This window comes from Dermochelys coriacea, chromosome 11 (assembly GCF_009764565.3).
Source record: "Dermochelys coriacea isolate rDerCor1 chromosome 11, rDerCor1.pri.v4, whole genome shotgun sequence".
Taxonomy (NCBI): Eukaryota; Metazoa; Chordata; order Testudines; family Dermochelyidae; genus Dermochelys; species Dermochelys coriacea.
The window spans coordinates 13,870,834-13,898,358 of record NC_050078.2 but is presented as its reverse complement, the minus strand read 5'-3'; the positions used below and the strand labels follow the sequence as shown (position 1 = coordinate 13,898,358).

The 27,525-nt window shown below is 41.2% G+C and overlaps 1 protein-coding gene across 3 annotated transcripts in view; it reads left to right on the top strand.

Annotated features, from left to right (window-relative positions):
* ESYT3 (extended synaptotagmin 3) overlaps positions 1 to 27,525 on the top strand; it is a 63,376-nt gene that overhangs the window by 6,625 nt on the left and 29,226 nt on the right. For all 3 annotated transcript variants that reach the window (XM_038420947.2, XM_038420948.2, XM_038420945.2), the window contains exons 2-7: positions 7,412 to 7,453; positions 9,345 to 9,479; positions 10,290 to 10,366; positions 20,223 to 20,289; positions 21,358 to 21,447; positions 25,012 to 25,067. In XM_038420947.2, the coding sequence (XP_038276875.1) occupies positions 7,412 to 7,453; positions 9,345 to 9,479; positions 10,290 to 10,366; positions 20,223 to 20,289; positions 21,358 to 21,447; positions 25,012 to 25,067 (467 nt within the window). The remainder of the gene's footprint in view (positions 1 to 7,411; positions 7,454 to 9,344; positions 9,480 to 10,289; positions 10,367 to 20,222; positions 20,290 to 21,357; positions 21,448 to 25,011; positions 25,068 to 27,525) is intronic.

Here is a 27,525-nt window from a genome sequence, read left to right as displayed (position 1 = left end):
GTTAAGATCTCTGTTCTTTAAAGTGGATCTCATGAAAATCTCTAAATCATTTGTTAGCCTTCAGTGATATTGTTGGGGTAGGCGAATGGCCATTTGAAATCTTTTTAAAAGTAGTTTAAAAACTATTCTTCTAAAAGGCTATAGCAGCAACCCAGTGTGATACATAAACTCAGCTGGGGGGGGGGGGAGGGGATGAAGGATTTTTTTTTTATATAAAATATATTGTAACTTTGAAACATGTCTCTCATATTAAGAAACCTAATAAAACAGCACTTCTGTGTTAACAAGAAGTTACCTTTGGTCTTGCCCCACAGTGCATCTGAGATATGCACCAATAGCCTGCTAATCAGTTTATTTTAGGTAGTTGTATGGCTTCCGTTACAGTAGAGCACCTCACGCTCTTTAATGTTTTTGTCCTTACAACACTGCTGTGAGAGAGGGCAGTGCTCCTCTTACAATTTTTGCAGATCTCACTAAGGCAGAGACACTATCCAAGATAACGGAGGAAGTCTGTGGCAGAACAGGGTCAGAACTTGAGCCCAGGCCTCCAAGTCCTAGGCTAGTGCCCTAACTACTGGGGAATTCTTCCTCTTTAATGCACCTACTCACTTACGACTTACTGCTACAATGGCCCATGCTGGCCAGGCAACCCCTATTTCAATATCTGAAACAATGCTACGTGGTTATCAGAATGCAAATGTGAGGGTGGGGAAGGAATGAAAAATCAAACGTAGGTTTCTTAATCTTCAAAAAGATACTTGCTCCTTTTGTCCAAGAGCATTGGTAATCTAAAGTAATCTATTAATCTGCAGAATGAAGGGCTGTAGCAATACAAGCTTCTCGGTACCAGCCCATTAATGCATCTCAAACCTCACCTGGAGACACTGCCCCCAATGAGGACTGTTCACCGAACACAAATATAAATTTCTTAATCCATTCAACTAGTGATCAAATATGGGATGGCTCTGGGGCACCTCGCTATAAGTAACTATTGCCTTGAAACTGACAACGGGCTGACTCCATGACTCTCCAAGGACCTTTCCACGCATGATGACAGACTGACACTAAAGGTGGAGATCTGGTTCCTGTAATCCTTCTTCATGTTAAATGTCAGTAGTGTTTCATCTGTATTGATCATCACCTCAGATGCAGTGTTCCTGCTTTGTGTAAATTTAGCTGGGTAGATTGGCATTTCAGTAAACCTGGGTGCCTGTCTCTTACTGAAGAAGAGTGATTACCATTTAGAACATCAAAGCAAATCACTTTTAAGAAACACCCTTGACACCACTTTGTTTTCAATATAATAACTGGAGCTGATGGTGACTTTAAAAAAAACAACCTAACTAAATCCTAAGGCAAGGTAGAATAAAAGGTAAATAATTTGTACTTCTGCTTGAAGATCTCAAAGCACTCTATAAACATTCCTGAATTGAGAAGCATGCTTTTGATCGGTTGGGTACTATTCATCTCTATTCGGAAACGAGGGAAAGTAGTTTTATCTAGTTTCTTTATCTTAGAGAATGAAACCTCCATGAAGTAGAGGGTTTGCATGCTTATTCTAAGAAGCATGACAGTCTGCCACTCCTTTCTCTCTTGCACGTGCATGCTCTTTCTCTCTGAATACTGTGTGCCCAGTAGAATCATAGAAGATTAGGGTTGGAAGAGACCTCAGGAGGTCATCTAGTCCAATCCCCTGCTCAAAGCGGGACCAACCCCAACTAAATTGCCGGAACTTGGAATGTGATTGAATTAGGCTGAATATCCATCCTTGTCCAGGAGATTCAGTTCAAGTTATGCTGCTGGTTTTTGAAAGAACCTGGTTTAATTATACCCATCGCTTCCACAGAGTGATAATTGGACACCTGCCTTCACTAGCAAAATTAACAAAGATTTATTTGTGAGACAGGCCTATCCTGCAACATGATACAGAAACTCTCAATAGCTTGCAAGAGTAGAATTAGTTACCTGACCACTACCTTGTACATAGGGCTTCTGTTTTTCTGGGTTTATTAATTTCATTGGGGGTGGAGGGTTATTTTCAGCAATTTGAGTTCTGTAGGTATTAGGGTTTTTCAGGGCTTTCTTTCATAGTAAAATGAGAAGATTTCATTGGGCACGTCCCAAAATTTTTATCTAAATAGGATCTTTAATTTTTATTATGAGTATAAAAATGATGTAGTTTGTTGTTTTTAAGCTCTATATCCTGGTTAATGAGCCCCTGGTTTAGCATTGAGTGTATTTGTTCCCTAGTGTGCTTTAATGTAATATTGTTTCAAACAGTACATCATCAAGATCGTAGCCTTGGTCAGTCTAAACCCTAGTACTCATGTGAGGCCTTGCAGGGCAGGCACCTTCTCCCTTTCTTTAGCACATCTACTTCTGTTTTCTGTCACACTCCCTAGAGGGTCTCCAGCCCATTCTTCCTCCTTTTGGGTGCCCTGCCCCCACTTCCCCCTTCTGCAGGTAGTTTTGCAGCATCCCGTTTGAGCGGTGGGGGGTGTGAGAGAGACAGACATGCTTGCCGGGCAGCCGCTGGAGCTGCTGCCTTAACTGCAACCAGTGTTAATTTAAGAGTTGATTGAGTGATGATATGGTTTGGTTACAGGTGAAGACTGTCCCCCTGCCTGTGTGGAAACAGCCATAAACATCTTCCCTGGCAAGCCTGGGGCTAGCAGAGTGGGATGCCTGGAAAAGTGATCCCAGTAAAATAGTTCTCTATTTGCCACGGCTGGGTGCCTCCGTTTCACCACAGCCTCGGGACTTGTGCTCAGCACTTCATGGCCATACTGAAGAACCAGTGTCTGTGTTTCATAATACTGTTTGTTTCATTCTGTGAGAACAACTGGCATGTTCAGAAAGTAATCAGAAGCAAGGAACATCTCAGGAGAATCTGTAAAGCACAGTGAGATTAAAATAAGTGTAGTGAGGGTGAATGGTAAAACTAAGACATGCAAAAATATTTTGTGAGGGCCATCACTAAGGCTCTGGTGGCAAGGGGTGAGGCGAACCAGACCTCTAGTGTAGAAATAAGTTAACTTGCTTTCTTGACTATCTTGCTTATAGCCTCTGAAGTCCACTGGCTCTTCTGGGTTCACCTGAAATGCAGGATATTTATGATATCCCACAGCAGTGCATTTTGGAGCATCTCTAGTCAATGTGAAGTATCCACTCTAGAGCATCACTAGTGAAGGCAGAAGTCTTTCAGAGGCTGTAGAGCTTTCAAAAAGGAAAGCTCAACATAAATTTCTGGCCAAGCCTGTAAGTGGAAACACAGATTTCTCTGCTCACCCAAGTTTTTTCTTTTTGCTGACTTCCTTGGGTTTGGCTGAGAGTGGTGTTGTGCCATTTAGATGAGATGGCAATCTGTAAATGTTGGGAAGTTTCAGAATTCTGTCAATCTGTATGACAGTTAGCCTGGTACTGGCTGTATGCATTTGAATGGTAATAAGATGTCAAACTGCATAAAATCTTGTTAGTCTCTTTGGCAAATCACTTTTTGATCACCTTCCCCAAGAGTGAATTCTTTTGGTGGCTGTTGGGGTGGAGGGGGGAAGAGAAGGGGAGAATGGAGACTTGAATTGCATACATGTTAGTATACTTGCGAGAATTCAGAATGGATACTAAAACAATGAGAGACCAACTTAATTGTGTCAAATGAACTACATTTGTCCAAGCCATTCTCTGTTCTCCTATGGAGCACCCTCCTCAATGGGGTACTGTATTTTCAATTGGCTAGGCACGTCCTTTTCAGGTCATATGTGTCTCGGGTACATATGAGAAGGACTGAGACATGGGCTAAAACTCTGAGCTGATAAGCTAAAAAAGACCAGACCAGTCTTAGGTTGAGAGGCCAGCTTTGTTCATCTATACTGTAGCTGTTGTTTCCATGCTTTGCAATACTAGCTTTGTGCCCGTCTTGTCCTGTCAACTAGTTGAAATTCATTTGTAACTGTGTATTCTGTGGCTTTTTCCCTTTATTGTGTATGTAATCTATTCAAACAATTTTTTTTTCTATTAAAGATCACTGTAATTGGCTGTATAGAGTGTGATGCTGGGATGGCTGTCTGTTTCCTGCAGGGAAGAAAATTGACTCCACCTTTTAAAGAAGGTGGCAGCAGAAATATAGCAATAGCTTGGCTAGTTTGTCAAGGGAAAAATAGGTAAATAGGTTTGGCATTTTGTCGTACTCTTCTTCCCCTCCTCCTCCCGAATATCACCATCTCTTGCTCCCCCACCCCACCCCCGAATGGTGCTGGGGAGAGGTGGTCTAAGAGGTGGGCATGCGACACAAGGCTTTCTTTAAAAGGAGATTTTTAACTCTGGGTTTTCTGTTAGCCCATAACCTTCTAACACAGCTTATTCTTGGTGAATTTCTATTAAACTCGACTGTTTTATAAATGCTGACTTCTGAAGAAGGTTATGAGAGAAAATGCTGCAATGGTGTGGTTTTTTGTTGGTTTGGGTTTTTTTGTTTTTGTTTTTTGGCATGAATCCAGGCTACTCAATAGACTTTTCTCATTGTTTTTTACTGCCTGAGTTAGTCAAGTAGCATCTTCAAAGATCTGAAGCATAGATGTTGAATGTATAAAAATGCATATTATATTTGTGTGACCGGGATCCCAGGGGAGTCACACCAAGGTTGGTTACTTGGGGCAAACTGCAAATAATGGGGCAGACAATCCCCAAAACTGGTGGTTATTCCAGTACTTAGATCCACCAAGCTAGCCTCAAAGAGCATCTGTAATACCTTACTGATTACCCAGAAGCCAAAACACCGTTCACTTAAAGCAACCCAGCTTTAGGCCTTTACCCAGACATCCAAGTCAGATATGATGAGGATTACTGAAAATCTTCTTCATCCTAAAATAAAATTCTGCCAATCCCAAAGGATCAGACACATTACCTCCCAGGTTAGTTAATATTTCAGATCTTGCCCAGATACATGCTTGCAGCCAATTCTTAACTAAACTAAATTTTAAAAAAAAGTATTGGTAAAAAGATCAGTACAGTTCTGAGATCAGATATGTAGTAGAGATGATGAGCTTTGTAGTTGCAAAGAGTCCATAGGTTATAGTCCAATGTTCATATTCAGGGTGATCCAGTCCCATGACTCAAGCCTCCCCTGCATAAAGCGTCAAGCATATCTGAGATAAAAAGGATCAGGACCCAAGTCACCTTTATACAGTTCCAGGACTTTTCTTCACAGCTCAGAGTCCTGAGGTAAACAATGGGCAATCATGGAGACTTTGAAGTATCCCGGTTTCCTAAGCATCACCAGTAATTAGCTACAGGGAGTAACATAAGGCAATTGCCTGTTTTCCACCATTCACAGGTGACTTGCTATATGTTTCAAAGAGAGATGAATGCAGTGATAGCACTATTGTTACAGTTCATTTAAATGTGAAGATCCCCTTTTGATCTCTGAATTAACAGAATGCAGCATAGACGGGAACCCTTTGGTTACATTGTTAACCTCTAACAAAATATATATATAATCTAAAATATGTCCCTAGAGATTGAATATGGATCACTTATCCTGCAGGATGCTTAATCCTTTCTGGCCATGTGTCACAACTTGCAATTTTTCAGATAGTGTTTATTGTTCCCACCATGTCTCTTGCACTGGATTACTTCACTAATGGCAATGGGCTGATCTATTCACAAACCACAAATTAAATGTCTGAAACTGATTTTTCTCTCTCTCACGCGCGCGCTCTCAAAATATACTGTGGCCCTGCTGTGATCAGAACTGGGTTAGTGCCTCAGTTTCCCATTGCATGATGAAGGGGAAAGGAACTCTTTGCTAATGCGGCTTTATTGGTGGTGGTATGTAGTTTTCACACTAATCATGTGAATGGGCCCAAAGGCTATATGATATGAATAAAGAATCATAGAAATGTAGGTCTGGAAAGGACCTTGAGACCAGTCCCCTGCACTAAGGCATGACCAAGCAAATCTATTGTAGCCCATCCTTGACAAGTTTTGTTGAACCTGTTTTTTTAAAAACCTCCTCTAAGGGGATTCCACAACCTTCCTTGAAAGCCCATTCCACAGCTTAACTAGAAGGATGATTAAAGAGTTTTTCCTAATATCTAACCTAAATCTTCCTTGCTACAGATTAAGCCCATTACTTCTTGTTCTACCTTCAGTGGATATGAACATTGATCATTGTCCCCTTTCCAACAGCCCCTGACATGTTTGAAGACTGTCATCAGGTTCCCCCTCAGTCTCCTTTTCTCAAGACTAACCATACCCAGTTTTTTTCAGTGTGGATTGATTTAAGTCAGCCATTTAAATCAAGTGGGAAGCCTTGATTGAAATAATCAATTTGAATCAACTTTTACATTTGTACTTCTTTTTCTCAAGAAAGGTGCATTCTCATTGGTTGATATAACTATTAAAATACGTTGATTGACAAAGCCAAATAGAGATTTTACACTAGATTTGGTACTTAGGAGGGTACACTAACTATATACGTTTATTTAAGCAATTATGTAGCTTAATTTCAGAATTGTACGTTTTAGAAAATGGTGAATGATATAATATACTATTGCTTTTTTTTGCTCATGATTTGCATTAATCTTAATTAGAATGGTAAATGGAATTTAATTAAACACACAATATAACTTTTATTTAATAAAATCCTTTTAAATGTTTGATACATAAGCTTCTCAACATTAATATTAAAATTCAGATTTTCAACAGGTTTATTTTTAAAAAGGAACTTATTATAATTTTTTTATTTTATTTGCCAAAAATCATGGATTTGTTTTTTGTTTGTGGGGGGTGTGGCATATATATATATATATATATATATATATATATATATGTAAAATATAAAATTTTTTTTTTTTTGGACATTGCCTCATGTCACTTCTGTAGCTCTCCTCTTGACTCCAGTTTGTCCAGAACTGGACATAATACTCCTGCTGAGGCATCACCAGTACCAAGTAGAGTGTGACATTTCTTTCCCATGTTTTATATATGACACTTCTGCTAATACTGCCCACAATAATAGCCTTTTTTGCCATTGCACCATGTTGTTGACTCGTATTCCATTTGTGATCCCCTATAGCCCCAGATCCTTCTCAACAGTACTACCACCTACCCAGTTGTCCCCCATTTTGTATTTGTGCATTTGATTGTTGTTGAAGTGTGGTACTTTGCACTTGTCTTTATTGAATTTCATCTTGTTGATTTCAAACCAATTCTCCAATTTGTCAAAGTTGTTTTGAATTCATGCCATTTCAGAAGTAACCGTGTAATAATAAAAGGCAAATGAGGATATGAGATTGTCAATTGACCGTATGCCTCCAAACCTGAGCTGTTTCCACATCCCAGCTACTCTTACATAAAGCTCCATAGTTATGTGTACTGTGCGATGTAATTCTTTATTTTTCTTTGTCACTAGGTCCTCTCCCCTGATGTTGAGCGGGTGGAATGGCTGAACAAGGTGAGAAGGTGTTAATGGAGCTGTATCTGGAAAAGATTTTTAGTGAACGGACTCCACTCTGGAGTTGCTCCTTAGCACAGACTTAAACGTACAAATATAATAAAAACAACTTGCTATTTTAGGGAGAGATCAGATTTAATGCCTCTGCTCAGGGCCGGCTCCAGGCACCAGCAAAGGAAGCAGGTGCCTGGGGTGGCCAACAGAAAGGGGCGGTACTCTGGCCGTGATTGGGGCGGCACGTCCGCGTCTTCAGCAGCAATTTGGCGGCGGGTCCTTCACTCCCTCTTTGGCAGCAATTCGGCAGCAGGTCCTGTTTTTCCTTCCCCCCCCCCCCCCTTGCCGCTTGGGGCAGCAAAAAAGCAGGAGCCAGCCCTGCCTCTGCTTAAACCTTTGAGCACACACAATCTGTGCAGATTCAGTCTGAGTTGAGTGCTTGTCTTGTTCATAAGGGCTGGGCCTTCTCTCCAGGAGAACATAAGAAACCCCTCCTGAAAACTCAGACTTCCAGTCTTCCTTCCTTAACCACTGCACTACAGATGCTGCTTAAAACCTAAATACCAGGAACGAACATGCTTGTGTACCAGTAATTCATCTCATGATCTTTCCTACCCCTACTGCACACCTGGCCCCCACCCCCTTACATTGTCACCCTTTGTTGCTGTCTCATCCAGTCTGAATTGCCAGCTCTTGTGGGAGGAGAACTGTCATGTTGGCTTGTTGAGTTAATAGGAACAGTTAGAAGTAGAACGAGGCCAACATTTTCAGAAATGATTTTTATTTTATTTTTCTAGGTGCCCAATATGAGGCACCTCAAAGGGGCCAGATCCTCAGAAGATCAGTGTCCAGAAACTTCCGAGGCTGAAGTACCTTGTAAAATGTCTCATGTTGGGCACCACCAAGCTCTAATCAGGTGTGGAAGCTTTGCTCTGAAACAAAGCTCCTGGTTCAGAAAAATGACCTAGGTTAATAGTGTTACAGTTCCTGAGGTAACTGCATCTCTGACCCCTTTATGGCCTTCTTAAGGCACCCCGCTTAGATGACAGCTAGAGGCCCGAGACCTTTCTCCGGTCAGAGTCCCACAGCTCCCTCCTTTTAGACCAGCAATTTAGATTGTGATTCCTCTTGCAATGCACAACAGGTTGGAGTTTAACTTGGCATCTGTAGCTCTGGTCTCTCTCGGGCAATGACAGGGTTAATCAATGACCAGCCACCCTTCACAAAGCAAAGTACAGTACTATATATTCAGAACAAAAGCATTACATTTTTCTCTGTATCTTACAACAGTGAACAACTTCTATGCAGATCTGAGTTCACCAGGAGTCCACCATCTTCCACACAGAGACCCTGATGGGGATACAGTGCTGCAAGGTCTGACCCCCTTGGTCATAATTCAAACTAGAGCTTGGATGTGGTCAGAGCCACACATCCCTCTTCCCACCTCCATTTCGGGGTGGTCACAGATTTTCAGTCCTTTGTTTGCCAGACTTTTCCAACCAGCTAAAAACAGTCTCTTTGGTGCACCCCTCCCACCTGCCTCAGGTGAAGCTTCTCCAGGCTGGCTACCTGCCTAGGGATTTGCATTAATCTTCCCCAGTTCCCCAAATGTAATCCCTAGCTCATAAAGATACAAAGAACATTTACAAAGTTGATAGGCTAGTCTCATGGCTGTCATGTATCCATTATATCTGTCACAAACAGTATGTGTTAAATCTTTTTTAACCATCATCTCAGGAACTGGAACAAATCCTCCTGAAGGTATGAATAAAAACTAGTTTTATTAGAAAGTAGAGGGCCAATAGCCATATGTGCTGTGTAGCGTGGAGTTTAGTTTTTCTTTAACTAGATGCATCTTGTACAAAGAATCCACACTCTGTTTTTGTGCTTTCTGTAGGTCCTTGTGCAGGCCTGGCCGTACTTTGGGACAGTCATGGAAAAAACACTCAAAGAAAAAATTGAACCAAAGATCAGAGCCAAGAATGTACACCTGAAAACATGTACCTTTTCCAGAATTCACTTTGGAGAGAAGGTAGGTGAAGTCACCAGGAATGGTTACAGACCAATCTTGTTCTGCTTTGCTCCCAAATTGGGGAGGGGGGGGGAAGGTGAATGTTGGGATTCTAGTGTACAGTTCCTTTATTTTTCTAATACTAGAAAACTAACTGCATCAGTCCTAATTCAGCTGCCATCGGCTCTCTATTCTATTGGAGTCATCCTGTCCTCAGTTTCCTTTTTAAATAAGCCCTTATTTAACCAAAAAGAAGGAGGACTGTATCTGGATTCGGAGGACACAACACCTTCCCAGTGACTGTAACCCTAGCCTGGCATAACCTACGACTGATGCTAGGCAATAAAGGTGGCCCTCTTATCAGCATCCCTGTATGTCACCATCGTTAAAAGTTTTAAAGAAGTTTCCTTATGATCCTTGAAATGTGGCATCACTCATCTGGAACCAGGCTTGTGTCTGAGACTATCAAGATTGCCCAGCAGACTTGGATTCGTGTATTGATCTTGCGGAATAGTAGAGCGAGCCAGAGGGTATTGCACTGTTGAGGCTCCCATGCTTCTAAATCTAGCTGTGCAACTCCTCTCAGATTTTGGAGGAAATCAAGGGTAAGAAAAGTGAGCCCAAAAAAAACACCAATTAGTTTCACTTTTTCAAGTTTGTGCTACATCTTCCTTTAAACTTTCCAGTTCGCTCACTATTTTAGAATATTAACAGGTAATTTTTTAATGAAAGAATGTACCTGGGTTGAATAAAGCAGGTAGAAGTCTTCAGTTGGCCCTAATTTAAAATGTTAACTGTGCCATATCTTGTGTATGTCTCTCCTTCTTTCAGTGCCCTAAAATCAATGGAGTAAAGACTTATACTAAGGAAACTGATAGTAGACAAGTGGTCCTGGACTTGCAAATAAGGTAATATTGAATTATTCATATCAAACTCTCTCTTAATTTGCTGCCCTTCAAGCAGTTACATCGGAATATAGCAAGTGCTCCAGTGGATCAGACCTGAGATCTATCCAGTCTGGTATTCTGTATGATGGTGTCCAGTGCATGATGCTTCAGAAGAAAGTACGAACTGTGCAATAGGCAGGTCTCTTCCTGACTTGTGCTAGGTAGAGATTGGCTTACTCCCTGAAGCATGAAGCTTAATATCCCATCCATAGAACTTTTGTTATCTTTAATTATAACATTGCTGGATATTCTTTTCAGAGTAGCAGCCGTGTTAGTCTGTATTTGCAAAAAGAAAAGGAGTACTTGTGGCACCTTAGAGACTAACAAATTTATTTGAGCATAAGCTTTCATGAGCTACAGCCCACTGAATGCATCCAGTGGGCTGTAGCTCATGAAAGCTTATGCTCAAATAAATTTGTTAGTCTCTAAGGTGCCACAAGTACTCCTTTTCTTTCTGGATATTCTTGATATCCATAAAAATATCCAATTCCTCTTTTGAATCTTGTCCTCAATGACATCCTTTAGCTGTGAGTTTCACAGTCTAATCATGTTATGTAAGAAAAAATACTTCCTTTTGGTTGGCTTTAAATTTCCCCCCCTTGGAGTGTCCTCTTGTACTTGTGTTATGAGATGGAGGGGAGAGGGGAACTGAAGTTCCTAATCCTCCATCTCTATACCATTCATTATTCTATTCATCCCCTTTTTAAGGAAAACAATTCTAGTCTTTTCAATCTCTCTTCATATGAGTCTTTCCAGGCCCTGGGTTATTCTCATCTTCCTTATTCTCCTCCCCTCTAGTTCTGCAATATTTTTTTTTTAAATGAGGTGATTGGAATTCCAGATGAGGCCGCTCTATTGATTTGATTTTGCCTATAGGAAGGCATTGTCACAATATTGTTCATCACCCATTCCTTATCAACTCATCTTGGGGGTTTTTTTTTTTTAACCTCAACTGCACACTGAGCAGAGGATCATCCATAGATCTTTTTTTAAATTCAGGGACAACGTTTTCTACCCTTCAGTCCTAGAGTGGCTATTTTTAATGATTTTGTTAGCAGCTCAACACTTCAAACTTAAGCTCCTTCCTCAGTTACATTGAAGGGGTAGGATCCTAGAGGAAAATGTTTTCTTGTGAATGCCTACAATTTTGAAACTTCTGTAGGGTGATAGTCCCCTAATGAAAGCTGCTTTCCTGCATGGTAATTTCACAACAGCATTGTGTACCAAAGAACATGTAGTGATGTGGACGGCAGCATCACTCAAACAAGAATTGCATCTGCCTTTACATTGTGTGTCTGTGGGAAAACCTCACCAAAACTAACAGGAAGCGTGCATTTCCCTTAGCAAACTGTAAATTTCCATGCTGTTTACTCTTATACCAAGACTGGCAATATTACAACATGCTCTCTGATGTAACAATTGTAGAATTCCCTCTGTTACAGTCAGACCATTTTGAGGACATTTAGCAAGTCTGTGTTTGTGTATCATGCCTTGCACGGCAAGGTCAAGGTTTCCTGCCTGCCTTTAAGGCTCTGCAGAGTATTTCTGCAGCTTACATCACACCTAGCTGTCCTGCAGCTCTTAAGCCTCCTTTCTCTGCTCCGTCTGAATCGTCCCACTCATGCAGTTGTGCTTTTTTTAGATCTGCACCTTTATCCTGGAACAGTCTCCCTCTTGTGCCCTAGTTGGCCACCCCACCCCTTATCCAGGTCCCTCTTTAAGACATGTTTCTTCCATGAAGCCTTTCAGCATTGCTGAACCAGGTCTTACACCATCATGTTGACCAAAACATAACTGAACTGTCATAGGATCACCCAGCATATCTTGTCTATTCAGGCTTGTCTTTTGTGTCTCTTGTATGTCCTGGACAGTGCTGTGCACCCAACTGCTCTAAAAATAAGTTAATATATTGGCTTTTGTTTCTGCAAAACAGCTGTGTATTGGATGGGTTGGACAATTGTTTCAGGAACTAATGCATATGGTGGTGATGAGAAATAGCACAATAAGCTATGTTGGTTTTTGCCCCTTGGCTGTTTCCCCAGGATGCAGAAGAAAAGCTACGAAAATGGGTGTGCTTCGATATTGCTGAGAGGTAGACTTCCATTGTAAATAGTGTAGCCTCTGCTAGGATGAAACGTTCAAACATCCTCATGTCTCACTGAAGTTATTTGTGAGTTCATCTCTTTTAAATTAAGAGAAAAGGTGAAGGTGGATTCAGGTGGATAGAAAAGCCAGCCTATCCAGTTATGCACCCCAAAGAATGCAGATGATAAATGCTGCTATTGTTACCTATGAACTCGGACTAGCTTGCTAATTTCCCTGCGCTGTCAGAGCTGGTAATAAAAAGGAGAGACCTGCTTGAACTGTGCTAGCTTCTCCATTATCTTCCAATGTGGAGAAAGTGCAGCAGCTTACACTGTCTGAATCTGACCCACTGATTCTAAACACAAAATTGATTAAAGAAATCATGATTACACCTAATCTTAGCATGGGGAGTGTGTGTGGGGGAGGTGGATTTCTCGTCTCTGTTCATAAGATGCTAGCGGCTGTTGGTCAGACAGGAAATTTGGCTCAGTGTCTATTCAAGATTCAGCTGGCACTCTAAGATGGAGTTGTGTGCTACGGGCCTAGTTAGATCAATGGTGTCAAGGTTCCTTCCCCACTCTGAACTCTAAGGTACAGATGTGGGGACCTACTTGAAAGACCCCCCCCTAAGATTATTTTTACCAGCTTAGGTTAAAAACTTCCTCAAGTTACAAACTTTGCCTTGTCCTTGAACTGTATGCTGCCACCACCATCAAGCGTGTTAAACAAAATAGGGAAAGAGCCACTTGGAGATGTCTTCCCCCAAATTATCCCCCCAAGCGCTACACCCCCTTTCCTGGGGAAGGCTTGATAAAAATTCTCAACCAATTTGTACAGGTGAACACAGACCCAAACCCTTGGATCTTAAGAACAATGAAAAATCAATAAGGTTCTTAAAAGAATTTTAATTAAAGAAAAGGTAAAAGAATCACCTCTGTAATCAGGATGGTAAATATCTTACAGGGTAATCAGATTCAAAACCTAGAGAATCCCTCTAGGCAAAACCTTAAGTTACAAAAAGACACACAAACAGGAATATACATTCCATTCAGTACAGCTTATTTTACCAGCCATTAAACAAAAGGAAATCTAACGCATTTCTAGCTAGATTACTTACTAACTAACAGAAGTTCTGAGACTGCATTCCTGATCTGTTCCCGGCAAAACCATTACACAGATGGACAAACCCTTTGTCCCCCCTCCCCCTCCCCCTCCAGCTTTGAAAGTATCTTGTCTCCTCATTGGTCATTTTGGTCAGGTGCTAGCAAGGTTATCTTCGCTTCTTAACCCTTTACAGGTGAAAGGGTTTTGCCTCTGGCCAGGAGGGATTTTATAGCACTGTATACAGAAAGGTGGTTACTCTTCCTTTTATATTTATGACAAATGGTACCTACCTTTTCACTGATGTCAGGCTTGGGAACAGACCCCAGTGAAAATAAGCAGGAGCGACATGTATTTTGCCAATAAATAAATATACACAAATATTGGGTCTGTTTTGAGATTTAGCCATCAGCTGTGCTTGTAAGTTGACAGTTTGTTTGCTCGGTGAGAGTTCTCTGTCCTTCAGTGATATCTTCTGCCCGTTCACATATGCCACTCCTCTGAACTATAGTAGCATCAGTAACCCCTGAGCTTCCCATCTCTGGGTGAGGAGGTGTTAATCAGTTTGGTCCAGGTAGTGACAGACCCCTGGCCCTATCCTTCCCTTTACCCAAACTAGTGCCACGGAGAGACTGCTATAGAACACCATTTAAACATGCGGTGGAGCAGAGTCTGCTCTGGCTGGCCTTTTCATAGCTGGGAGCCCCTCATTCAGTAAAACTGCATCCGTTCCTCTGCCTGCTTGCAGACCCTGGCCCCCTCTCAGAACTAGAAAATAATCCAACTGTGGAAGATTTTAGCTTCAGTCTTTCTCTTCTTTGGGCTCGTGCAGTGAAGAGTTCTAGTCAGAACATGTGCATGTCATGGTGAAGTGTGTTCGGTGTCTGGTTTTTCCTGTTCACGCATCTCAAGCAACTGAACCTGTGTCACTCAAACGTTCTTCAAACTTCAGATCACGTGTGGGGAGAATTCTTCCTCAAAGGAATTCTATTCCAAATAGAAATAGAGACTGAGAGGGAGGTGGAGCTTGTCCTTAACTCTAGCACTCGTAGTTGTGGAGGCAAGATGTCCATGCATGTGATACTGCAGCTAGCAGAGGAAGTGCCCTTCAGATTGGGACATGCGTAAAGCTCATGTATTTAATATACAGAATTGAATTTATATTTGTTCAGCTGGCCATTGCTCGTTAGTGATAGTTCCCTACGGCTGCTTTTTCTCCAGTTAAAGTACTTTCCTCTCATGGTTTCCTTTTGGTCAATGACACTTAGTACACATGACTAAGTTGATTTTAAACAATTCCATCACACTTATAATAGAAGATGAAATAAAATTAAGATGTTGGCAGTCTGAAGAGGTTACTAATAAAAGGGTAGCATGTTTATTTTTTTTTAATGGTAATCCATCTGTAGGTAATGCTATGGTAGTCTGATATCCCTCCTCCTCTAGTTCTGGGTTAAAGTGACTGACAGCAAAAATGTATTATTTCTGATCAATCTGTTTGCTCTTTAGACTTCAAACCCAGGCCTTTGAAAAGAGGTGGATAGGTGTGTATGTGTGGACCCATGCAGACTTCAGTCAAGTCATTGGGACTCTGCATGGGCATAAGGCTTTGGGAACACTCTCTCTCTTTCAGGTCTCTGTACTGGACAGTTATCAGTCATCTCCATTAGTCATTTGGCCTAATAGCGGGGTTACTAACAGGGTAGTAGGTGTTAAAGAATGAGTGACTTGAAATTTAAAAATAAACATGACTCCTTTATCTTGGCATTTGTTAACTTGAGCTGCAGAAAACCATTATCCAGTAGTATCATTCCTTTTCCCTTAAAAATTGCTCAGGCCCTGCCATCGGTTATTAAGATGCTTTGTGTCTAGGTAACATCCAAAGATCTTGAAGCATCCTGTAAACGCTAATGAATTTTGGCTGCACAGCATCCCTGTGAGGTAGGATTATTGTCCCCATTTTACACACAGGGGCAGCTAGGGTACCGAGACTGTGCCTTGGCCAGCATCCCTCAACAATCAGTGGCAGAACTGGCAGTCGAAACAGTTTCCTGACTCCTAGCCTGGGTGGGGGAAGGACTTTTTGTCTTAGCTGTTGCTTCCACCTCTTCTTAGTAAAGTTTAATAAGCATCACTTTGTGGTGGTTTACCTTTAAGAAAGAAAACTCTCAGTGACGTGTGTGCTCAGCAGACTACAAGTGTGACCCATAACTAAATTTCTGGTCTCCCATATTACTCATAATTACCAAGGGAAACAACAGATGCTTGAGAAATGTTGCTCAAATTAAGTCTGTTGTTAATAGCTTGCATTTACATATCATCAGAGTATCACAAGGTGTTTGATAAACACCAATTAATTATTTCTTATGTTCTTGAGACATAAATACAACCCTTTTTCCAGATGGGGAAACTGAGTCACAGAACTTGTGACTTGCCCACAGGTAATGCATGAAATCTTTGGCAGAGCCAGGAATGGAACCCAAAGGTCTTCTTTCCCAATCCCCTGCTCTGCCTTGAAGGCCATGTAATCCTCTAGCAAAGGATGTATAGAGTCCTTGGTTGCATTAAACCCTTCTGTGATGAAGTAATCGGAAGGGAAATTATTCTTTGGGTTCTCCTGTTTACACACCTGCTTGTGATTCAGTCTTCTGCAGCCACGGGGTTGTAGGTGTATGATAAATACAAGTGCAGTGAACTCATCTGATTGCTGGAAGAGAGGAATGGGGTGTGTGTAGGGATGGGGGGGTTGTGGTTTTTTTTTTTTGGTTTTTTTTTTTTTTACCTCCCCCCCCCCCCCCCCCCCCCCACCACCACCACCACAGTACCCATCAATAGACACTATGGTCATGCAAGAATTTAAAAGGAAATTGAGAGAGCATTTTATTTTTTTATTTTTTTGCAGCACAGTATGGATAAACCACTACCCTGAAGAGTTTCCAATCTTGCTTCTCACACATGACCAGTCAAGCAAAAGAGTAGACAGGATTTGGGAGAGGTAGGATGGGGATCAGAGCAGTAAGAATTGTTCAGCTAATGCCTAAAGCCGCATGATAGCGAGCAAACATGTAATCTGTTACTAACTGAACAAACCAGTTTTGGTACCGAGCAGGATATGACAGACTCAATTCCTCCAAAACACAGGAAGAGATGCACGTGTATGCAGAGAGGAAATACACCCATGTAAACTATAGATCAACTGTGACAGACACTAGTTCCAGTGAGTGACGAACTAATAGTAAGAGGTGAAGTTTACGTAAAATGAATGAATCTTTAGCGCTGGCATGGGCTGCTGCTTCATTTTTAAATAGTGCAACTAATGGATTGTAGGGAATAGAGCTGATAGGAAAATGCAGATTTTCAGAAATTTTTATGGTGAAATGAGGACTGCATGAAATCTTTCAAAAAGTCTAGGAGCTGGTTTAAAGACTTCCTTGCAGTAAATTTTGTAATTCACAGTTTTTTGACAAACTCTAATAAGGAGAATATGCTTTCACCTGAACGCCCAATGGTGTGTGTTCTTCTTTCACTCCTGAAATGGAAAGCTGACTGGTAGAATATCTTAAAACTAGCCTGTTCCAGTTCAGGGCAGCTGCTCCTGTATTTCCCCTTAGTGGTCCAATAAGTCTTAAGATTCCAGCTCCCCAGTTGTAGCCTCTCTTGGAGGAGACCTCTCACTGCCTTCTGACTACAATATGTCCAGACTGTACAGTTCCTTACCTTCACTGTGCATTTCCCAGCAGAGGCAGTCTGCTTAAACAAACCTTGCTCATAGACTTGAAGGCCAGAAGGGACCATTATGATCATCAAGTCTGACCACCTGCACACTGTAGGCCACAGAACTGTCTCCACCCGCTCCTGTAATAGACCCTCCCCCAACATCTGGCTGAGTTACTGAAGTCCTCAAACCATGATTTAAAGACTTCAAGTCACAGAGAATCTACCTTCTTCCTTTCTCTTCAGAGACTGATAATGGAGTGATTGCTACAGCTATAAATTACCACACCATTCTTTCTAAGCAAGCCTACTTTTTATTCTTAAGGTAAAAACCATTACCAAGAAGACCTATTAAAACAATAAACGCACCTACGTGCATGCTAATAAGATTACCGGGCATCACCCCACCAGAGGGGTTTCTTTGCAGTTACAAGTTCATCGAGCTTCAGCTCAGAACAAGCACACACGCTTATTAGGCCTCTGTAGGCCTAATCCTTCCCTAAGGATTGTGGCCCTCCATGGACCTGTCTGTTTGCTGGATCAGAAGGTCCTGGGCCAGTTTAAACATAGGCTATTTAGCCAAAAATCTTTTCTTTGTCTATTTGGTCTTTTGGAGAATCCAGTTTGAAGTAATATATTTGAATCTCTCCAGGGGTGATGGCTTCAAAGATTGGTAAGGAGGAAGTTCATGAGCATCCACCCTCCCTACTAGAGAAGATACAATTCCATTTTTAATACCATGTACCCTGAACGTATTAAACCCTAACTCAATAAGGTTCATTGAACTGAATTACCTTAATTCCATAAGGTAAATGTTCAGGAAATTCCAGGATAGTGCCAGTCTGTTAGGCATCCCTTTTAGCTTCCCAGTGTGATGCTACCATTATTCAGAGCCTGTGAATAACAGTAGCATTACCACAAAGGCCATACAACTTATCCTTGTGCTGTCCTATTCAATATGCGGAGAACCGTTCTTTAACAACACATAATTAACCCATGGCACTCATTACCCCCAAGCTGTTAGACCTAGATTTGAGACAGAATTAGGCATTCATATAGATAAGATTAAAATAGGGGTTTTTGGAGGGCTATCAGCCCTCCTGCTTCAGGGCGTAAACCAACCTTTGAGGGAGATTGAGAAGAAACTCCCCATTTGGGCAAGACATTCCATAACTCTCCTTAGTGGAGTTTGTTGCACTGTCCTCTGAAGCATATGGTACTGGCCATTGTCAGACAGGACAGTGGGTGAGGTGGACTGATCTGACTTGGCTTGGCAGTTCCTACATAATATTGATTTAGAACTGCCTAAACGATGATAATCTGATGGTACAGATCACACTGAATAGTTGACAAGAGAACTTCTGTCATACAAATCTCTGTCAGGAAAGAATATTCTGAGAGAATATTAAACACAGTTCTGCAGCTAAGTGGTTGCTAGAAATAAAAGGTATTAATGACTGGAAGAGTTTCTGATTCTGCAGAAAGACCAGGGATTTTTATAAACCAAAATAGTGTCTTCTGCATCACATACTAGTCATAACTGCCTTCTAAATTCCTAGTTTGTTTGTTGCAAACTTGGGGGCTCACTTCGGGCCTTCCTCTGGGCTCTTCAGTCAGACAACTCGCTGTGAAGTCAGTGGGAGCTCTGCCTGAGTAAGGATTGCAAAATAGAGCCCAAAGTTTATTTGTAGAAATGCATCACTTTACCAGAAAACTAAGAATTTTTTTAATATGGTTATCACTCAAGATTAACTAGTATTACCTTACAAGGTATACTGAAAATTGACATGCAAAATTGCACGGCTACAACATTTAAGCTTTCAATTTTTATTATAGAAACCTCTTAATCTGGTAAATATTTCTCTCTTCCTCCACCCTCCTTCTCCAAGTAAATACATTGCATGGAATTTTGTGTGGTTTACTTTTCAGATTTCATCAGGATTTAAATTGGCTGTGTGCTTTCATCTTGAGTGTATAAATCCAAAAAATAATTCTTTATCTAGAGCCTGTAGTGTCTTGTGAATTTGCCAAAGGTTATTAAAATCTGGGACTTGTTCCTCAGATGTCGTGGTTGGTTTTTTTTTTTTTTAAATATCCGGCAAAATGGAATCTTTGTAGCATACTTGAAAACCACTCTGCGCAAGGCAGCCATGTTTTAAAAATCAAGAAGTTGTAGTCTTAGTGATCAGTATTAAAAATAGTTTTTTCAGGTTATTCTCAATTTCCAAAACTATTGTACTCCACGTGAATTTTATTCTGGGTCTGATACTCTCAATGGTAACTGCCCAATAATTGACCTATTGTTTCATGGGTCTGCCTCAAGGCCACTGGGTTATCTTTAAAGTTTATTTTTTTGCCCCTGTATTAGGCATCTCTGGCCCAGCCTGCTGTGATGACCTGAAAGGTGTGACATGAGCCAAGAGAAGTGAAATAGTGTATTAGGCTGGGATTGTGACTTCAGTAGGACTCTGCATGGGCACAGGAGTCTGTTCTCATGGCTTCTGGTGCAGGATCAGAGTCTTAGAAGTGGTTGTGAGAGCACCATGCTATTTCTTTACTCCCTTCTACCCCAATAACCCTCCTTATTCCCTTAGTAGAAATGAGCGCACACTGTCGTCTCCAGGCCTAAGGGTGGGGAATTAAGCATGAAATAAAAATGCTGCTCCATACTGCTGCTATGCTAGCATCCCCAGTTGATATTTAGGTTTATAATAAATTAAAAATTCCAGTCTTTTTTTTGTTTTTTTTTTTGTTTAAGAAACTTAACTGCTGCTTCTCAGCAACATGTGCACACTCATCCAGTTCTGCAATATTAGGTTAGGGTTGATGTGCTCATTTCCCTTGTATTCTTTACAGCTCCATTTTGTTCGAGTGTGGGTTTTGCAAACACTGGAATAATGTGAGAACTTTCTCTCAGTTATATAGGGGATTGCGAGATTCACATGGAAGTATCAAAGCTTAAAGGAGGAGTGAAAGGAATACAGGTGGGTATAATGCAAATGTTCATGTGATGCTGTATTTTATATTGAGGCAGTGTGGCTCTGTGGTTAGGGCATGAGACTGGGGATCAGGAGACCTGGGTTTTATTTCTGATGCTGCTCCTGGCCTGCTGCGTGACCTTTGACAAGTTGCTTCACTGCTTTGTGGCTCCATTTTCCCATGTGTAAAATGTCTCCTCTGGAAGCACTTTAAGATTTTCAGACAAAAAGCACTATCACCTAGTGAGATGATATTAAACCTCTTGGAACTTCACAGTGAATGTGGAGAGAGAAGATTGAACCTCACGGTCCATAAGCATAGACCCTGTGCTACTTGAGTTAATGGAGTTATTCTGAGGCTTGGATTTTCAAAGGAGCGTAGCAACTCCCTTCAGCCTGTTTGAAAATCTCTGCTTTTGCCATTAGCAGCATGTGATCTCAGACACACAGGGGAGAAGTGCTGATTCTGCCTAGTAAAGGGCAGTGGTGCCCACATATAGTTAATCCCAGTATTACTGGGGTAGATTTAAATCAATTTTAGGCTCCAAATTTAAACTCTGTGGAAACAAGATTCTACAAAATGTAAGGGGTAAAATTCTCAAAAGCATCCAAGCCCCATTTTCAAAGTGACCTAAACACTTGGGAACTTCGGACCCCAACCCCATTTTCAGAAGCGATTGAAGTCACTTTTTTGATACATTTTTTTTAAAAGCACTTAAGATGTTTGTGTTTTAAAATGCCAGTGAAAAGCATTTCACTTTGGATTGCCTCTTAATATAACTTGTTACAAACTAAGTAGATGTTGTTCCAGCCCAAGCTTACCACCGAAGTCAGAGAAGATAAATGTTCTGTAAATTCATTGCTCAGGTAAGAGGGGGTGTGGGACCCTGGCAATAGTGAATGGGTTTTGAGAAGTGTATCATGTGATCCGGGGTACCGATGTTAGGGCCAGAATTCGGGAGTTCGATGTCCCGTCTGTGTGCTTTGATCACACCTCTCTGTAAATGAGGCAGCAGTTCAGGTTCATCCTGGACGTTACCTTCAAACTAAAGTTTCCCTTTGTTCTCTGTACAGTTGCATGGAACATTACGGGTGATCCTGGAACCTCTTATCACAGATGTGCCTTTCTTTGGAGCCTTGACAATGTTTTTTGTTCAAAAACCGGTAAGTCTGTAGTAAATCCCATTCTGCAGCCTGATTGACTCTTGATCTTTGCTTATATGACAGTGAGGGCCAATTTGCCTTTTAAATATCTGTCTGTAATAGCTTGGTTACTTAAATACAATTTTGAACAATAATGTGATTTTTTTAAAAAATGAGGAATGTTACTCTTTTTAGAGATCTAGATAATATAATGAACAGTGTTCTTTTGCATTTTGTTCTCCTGCAGTGTTGCAAGCCAAGTTAGTCTTTGGCTTCTATGAACGCACAGACTCCCTAGTGACTGTGGTAGATAGTCTGTCCATATGCCTTTTATTGCAAGACCATTGACAGATTACTAATACAGTTAATAAATGCAGCCAGCTTGGGTGCCAGTCTGTGTTCTCCTTGCATTGAAGGCCTAATTGTGTAACCTTGTGAATGCCATCTGCTGTGAATTAAATCCCAACACCCAAATGAGGAGCATCTTTCTCTTCTTAGTGACAGTTTATAACATGACTCTCTTTTTTTTTTTTTTTTTAAATGTATTTCTGGCTTGTGTGGCTTTTTTTTTTTTTTTTTTTTTTTTTTTTCTCAGTGTAAAGGTAGTTAGAGACCAAATGCCCACAATATGTCACACTTATAAATCCTTCCATGAAGCATTGCCCTTTGTTTGGCATTAGCTATAATGAAGATACTTCAAGTTCCCAGTGACTGTAGCACAGTATTGGACTAGACAAAATTCTCACACTACCCCCACACCCCATCACTGAATTCAGTGTGCTGCATGGTTGCAACAGCAGAATTTTGATCATTATGTATTTTGGGATTATAAGGATTCCTGGTACATACTGTGGGAATATCCAGTGGCCTCTGGTATAGGCTAAGAAGAACATGGCTGTGGGGAGGAGGCTAGATGTGGAGCAGATTGACTTCTGGGGAGTGGATTTCTGAGCTGCATTAAAATTTAAAGAAATTTTTGCTACTGTGTGCCTCTGTTGTAGTCACAAACTTAGCATAGTATCCGCTTTAGTCCATAAGTGACTGTATAGGTTGGCCATGTTGTTGGAGAGGGTATACTAAGACACTAGTATATTTTACCAACATTTTAAAATATTTCCGGCAATATAACTAATATGGTACATAACTAAGAAATGATCAGCCCCAGCAATCTACTACTTGCATGAGATGGCAGCTGGTCCTGGGCTCTGAGTAACTCTGGCAACAGGTCAGCAAGACAAAAATGGTGCTGGATGTATTGCCAATGGCGAGAATGAAGGCAAAACATAAAATCCAATAAGAGGCATATGTGGTGCATAGGCAGAAGGGAAATCCCATTGAGCAGTAGAGTGAAGCAAAAACGAAATCCACTCTTGCTGAAAAGCCCTCTATTACTAAAGATCCTTGCCTTAATCAACTGGATTAGTGCATAGATGAGGTCATTGCCTCAAAGATCTTAGTTTTCAGGGCAAGATCCTCAGCTGGTGTAAACTGAAGTTAGTGGAGCTACGCAGTTTACATCAGCTGGGGATTTTACCCTTGGAGTAGAGGCTAAATAGAGGAAACCTCCATAGGCTAGTAAAACGCAAGTTTAAAAATCAGAAATGGAGTCTTCTAGCTCTGGGGATTTTGTTTGTTTCAAACAAAGGAAAGGTGCAAAGGAAGATGGTAGAGGGGTGTGTGTGAGAAAATAAGGCAGTGGAAGGTAAGGTGGACTGCATGACATGTAGGCAGTGCTAGACTTTTCTATTTCAAATAGATTCCAAACTCTGTCGGAAAAGTTAGCTGTATCAGTAGCGGTACAGCAGAGGGACACGATAAAGGTCACATTTATGATCCAAGAGCGGGAGAAGGTAGCAGCAGTTATTGAGGATGAACTGCAAACATTCACTTCAAACACCTGTAAATTTTTTGCTGTAGCCCATATAAGGGAGAAGAACGTAGTCACGTATCAAACAAAACCAGCTGCTCTGGTCTAGTCCTGAGCTTGTATGAAGATCCATGAAACTCCAGTCCTCTCTGGACTCACTGTAAAACCTGTTTTCAAAGGCCTTTCAAGGGAGGTGGTTCCAGAGAGTTATTGCACTGAGCAATCAGTCTTGCTAGTCTGGATTGAGCGTTTTGGGTTCTCTTTAGCACTTCAGCTCATATGTGACTCTGCTGGGTCACTCTAGCTACCCAGGAATGTGCTTTCTGAACACATGACTTGTTCAAGCTGACCTAATGGCATGGCGCAGTTGGAGAATGGCCTCAAACTGAGGTGTTCTGTGGGGTTTGGCGGGGGGACGGGGCACACTAGATTCCTTAGTAAACATCTAGCAAAGGAAGTATGCAAAGTCCCTGATTGCTCATATGCTTCTGAAGGGAGCTAAGTCAGAAGACATGAGCCAGTTAAGGACGCCTGCCTGATGGCTGTGATGCCTAGTTAATCTGTGGGGATGGAATTTGTGATGATGGTGGGGTGTAGTAATGTGGTTTTATCAGGATGAGTTTGAGATGGTCACATGACTCACTACAGCTTCACTACTTATAAGTAATCCGTGTTCATTTGGGATGACTTGCATAAAACCTTGATACCACGCTGCCCAATTGCATGTTCTGTAGCTGCCGCATCTATATTTAAGGCACTGCTAAAATAGTTTGAGCGTCTTTAAAAAATATTGAGCCATATTTCCAGTGTCTCTCAGTTAGCTTGCCTGTTAGGGCTGTCCTCTTTAAATCCTTCTGCATGTAAAGCCCATTGCTTTAGTTGGACCTGGTACAACTGAAAGAGCTCTTCCTAGAATTCCTTTCCTACTGGGATAGCTATGTTTCTGACTCGGCAGAGCCATGAAGTAGTGGATTTTAAAGCTGTGACTTTTTCTATACATTAAAAACAAAACAAAAAACAAAAAAAAAACTGTTACTATCACAGGGCAGAATAACTTTGGGGCACAGAAGGAGGAAACAATACTCTGACATCTTGAAGGTGTTTTTTAAAATGATGGCTCTCTGAAGTTGCTGGGGTATTTGGATTGTTGGACTATGTCCTATGGGAAGTCAGCAGGTGATAAATTAATTGATCACTTGGCTCTGTGGCATTCTCCTCCATGTGTGATTAGAAATATAAACACCACACAAGTTTGGATGGACTATACATCTTTGTGCTTCAGGGCATGAGGTAATTAGGAAGGCACTTCCTGGATGGGTAGATTACTCCACAGTTCTCCACTACAGGATTGCTTGCATCTGTGTGTGAAGCCCTTGGTAATGCCTGCTCTCAGATGGGACACTGGATTGACTAGTCTGCTGCTCTGATACCAGATGGCAATTCCTATGTTCCTAAGTCTTTGGAGGATAAGACCCAAAGAAACACTGACTCCATGGAGGTCTTGGCAGCTCAAATAAAGGAGGAAATGTCTCATTCTCAGCCATTGTTTTTTTAGGTGTAAACATAATCCAGTTGGTTTTCTTTAACTAGCTGGATATGTCTTTTGTGTTTTTAGGCTCATTAATCATTTGTTGCAAATTCATTAACACGGTTCAGTTTGGTGTGTGTGTGTGGTTTTTTTTCCCCTCCTCTCCTCCCCCCCCCCCGGTTTACTGTAGCACTTGGAAGTCAATTGGGCAGGCCTGACCAACCTCCTAGATGCCCCAGGAATTAGGTGAGTGTTCACCTTTTTTCTTTTCTTTTCTTTTTCTCCCCCTTTAAAAAACAGGCAGGGTGGCAGGGGGAATGGTCTAGAAACGAACCCCTTTCCTCTAGAAACTGAGCCAAAGGATTTTCAAGAACTATGTATCATAGGGGTTTATATTGTTGTCCATAACAATAGTATCTGTAAAATCTGAACTCAAAGCTCTATTGCAGGCATCAGAATTGCTTTTCTACCAATTCATCACGCTTGAGACTCATGATGGAAGTATTATGGCTAGCCAACTCTCTTGTGTCAAGTCACAAAAGACACTGAGGCCATAACAAGGCCTACATTTAAAAAGCTGGCCTTAACTTTTGCAGGTACAGAAAGGATTTTGCATTGATAGTTTATAAGGCCAGATATCAAGAGTTAAGGGATTTGCATACTGTATTTTGAGGTGAACAAATGTAAGCCACCTCTCTTGGGCTTTGTGTACTCTCTTGTAGTTTTCTTAATCATGGAATCTATTTTTAAATTAACAACAAAATGGCAGAAAGTCCCCTGCTTTTCCTACAACAGGTTGACTCCTCAGATTCCCAAAAGAAACACAACAAAGTTGCCCCAGCACTTCTCAAATACCTATTTGGTTGATTGTTTATACTTAAGTTACACAGTGAATGTGCACATCTCTCTATTTGGCTCCACTAGTCTGGATTTTCAAGCTGTTCATCAGGAACAAAGATGCATTTCCTACTTCTGAGCTCATTCAGCTTAAGCAGAAAACTGTTCAAGTCACAAGGAAAGGAAAAGTAACCTACCAATTGGTTACTCATGAGTTATTATTTTTAAACTAAAATGATTTTTAGGGGCTGCTTTTCTATCTCCTCCTCTTCCTGCTGAAAAAGGCTTAGGACCAGATGGAAAGACACTTGTGCATGTTGAGTAGCTGCTTACTCCACTGAGTCAAATGGGACTGTGCTGCTACTCAATGTGAGTAAAGGTATCCAAGCCTTTCGATGTACAGTGGCAGAGAGCTCCTTTTGAGGCTAGAGCAGCTGTATGCCCTGGAGTTTACCCTGGGAGGAGGTGTCCTTTTTAACTTGGGATCTAATCTCTTTTCCTTTCCTTCCTTTTCTAATCAATTCTCTTAGCCCTTGCAGGAAAGGCCTGTACATACTGCACACTTACAAGCAACAATTCATTTGGCTCGCTGCAAAATGCTGGAGCCTGACTGCTTTGCTCCTGACTGCTTCCCTTATAGTTAAATATAAAAACACTCTGATCATGAAAGCTTTATGAACAAACATGCCTGGATGTGAAACATGCTGAAAGACTGGTTGAACCAGAACTCTCTTCCTTTAAATGACTCTCTGATTTATGGGGAAGAGTAAAGAAATACAAAATCCTGCCAATCATTTACTTGTTAAAAGCTACACAGAGTTGGATACAGGTCCATGCCAAAATTCACATGATTTCATAACCTTTCTGTTGATTGGGGGGGTTGGGCAGGAAATGATTGTCCTGTCATCAAACCCTCTTTGAGTCTGAGCTCTGCATTTGTACTTGGAAGGACGTAGGATTTCAGCCTTCTGTTCTGGTCAAACTGTGCACCATGACCAGATCATGGAACAGCCTTATCCAGCATATTCCTCTTTCTGCTAGCACTTTACTTAACAATGGGATGAGGTGGGAAGGGAGTAGTGGTGGGGTTTTTTTGTTCTGTTTGTTGTGGTTTTTTGTTTTTTTTTTTTAGTCTTTCCCCCTTAATGGTATCCTGCCCTGTAGGTACAGACCTGTTCATGCCAAATTGCTGTTCATTGAAAGCACTTCATTCACCATTAGTAAGTGGAGAGCACAATAGGGGGCCAAGTATGAGGCTAAAACTGAAAGATCAAAAAAAGCATTGATTTTACTGCATTTCATAAATTCCATAGGGTTTAAGGCCAGATCATTCTAGTCTAACCTGTATATCACAGGCCATTAAACTTCACCCAGTTACCCCTGTACTGAACCCAAAAACTGTGGCTAAAGCATATCTTCCAGAAAGGCATCCAGTCTTGGTGGATTCTCCATGTTGTGAGGTCTTCACATCATTTCCTTTGATAGTTTTGGTCCATTGGTTATCACCCTCACTGTTAAAAATGTGTGCCTTAAATTCAAATTGGAAATGTCTGGTTTCTGTTTCCAGACATTGGTTCTTAATATATAATGAAACCCAGCAAATTCCGCTCTGATGATTGATTAGCAGCCGTCATTTATTCCTAGAGACTTGCACATGAAGTGAACAATTGCTGCTACCTTGAGTCTGCAGCTCCTGTGATTTGATGGGATGCAAAGGATCTTTGTGCTCAGTAAAGATCACATGATCTCCTTGAAACCATTTTACTTTAAAAAGGTGACATAGAAAGGGGGTTGGGGGGAGCTTATGCATTTTTGTTTTAATTCTTTATAACCTATAAAGACCAGAGTGCTTGGAGGGGACATTGTA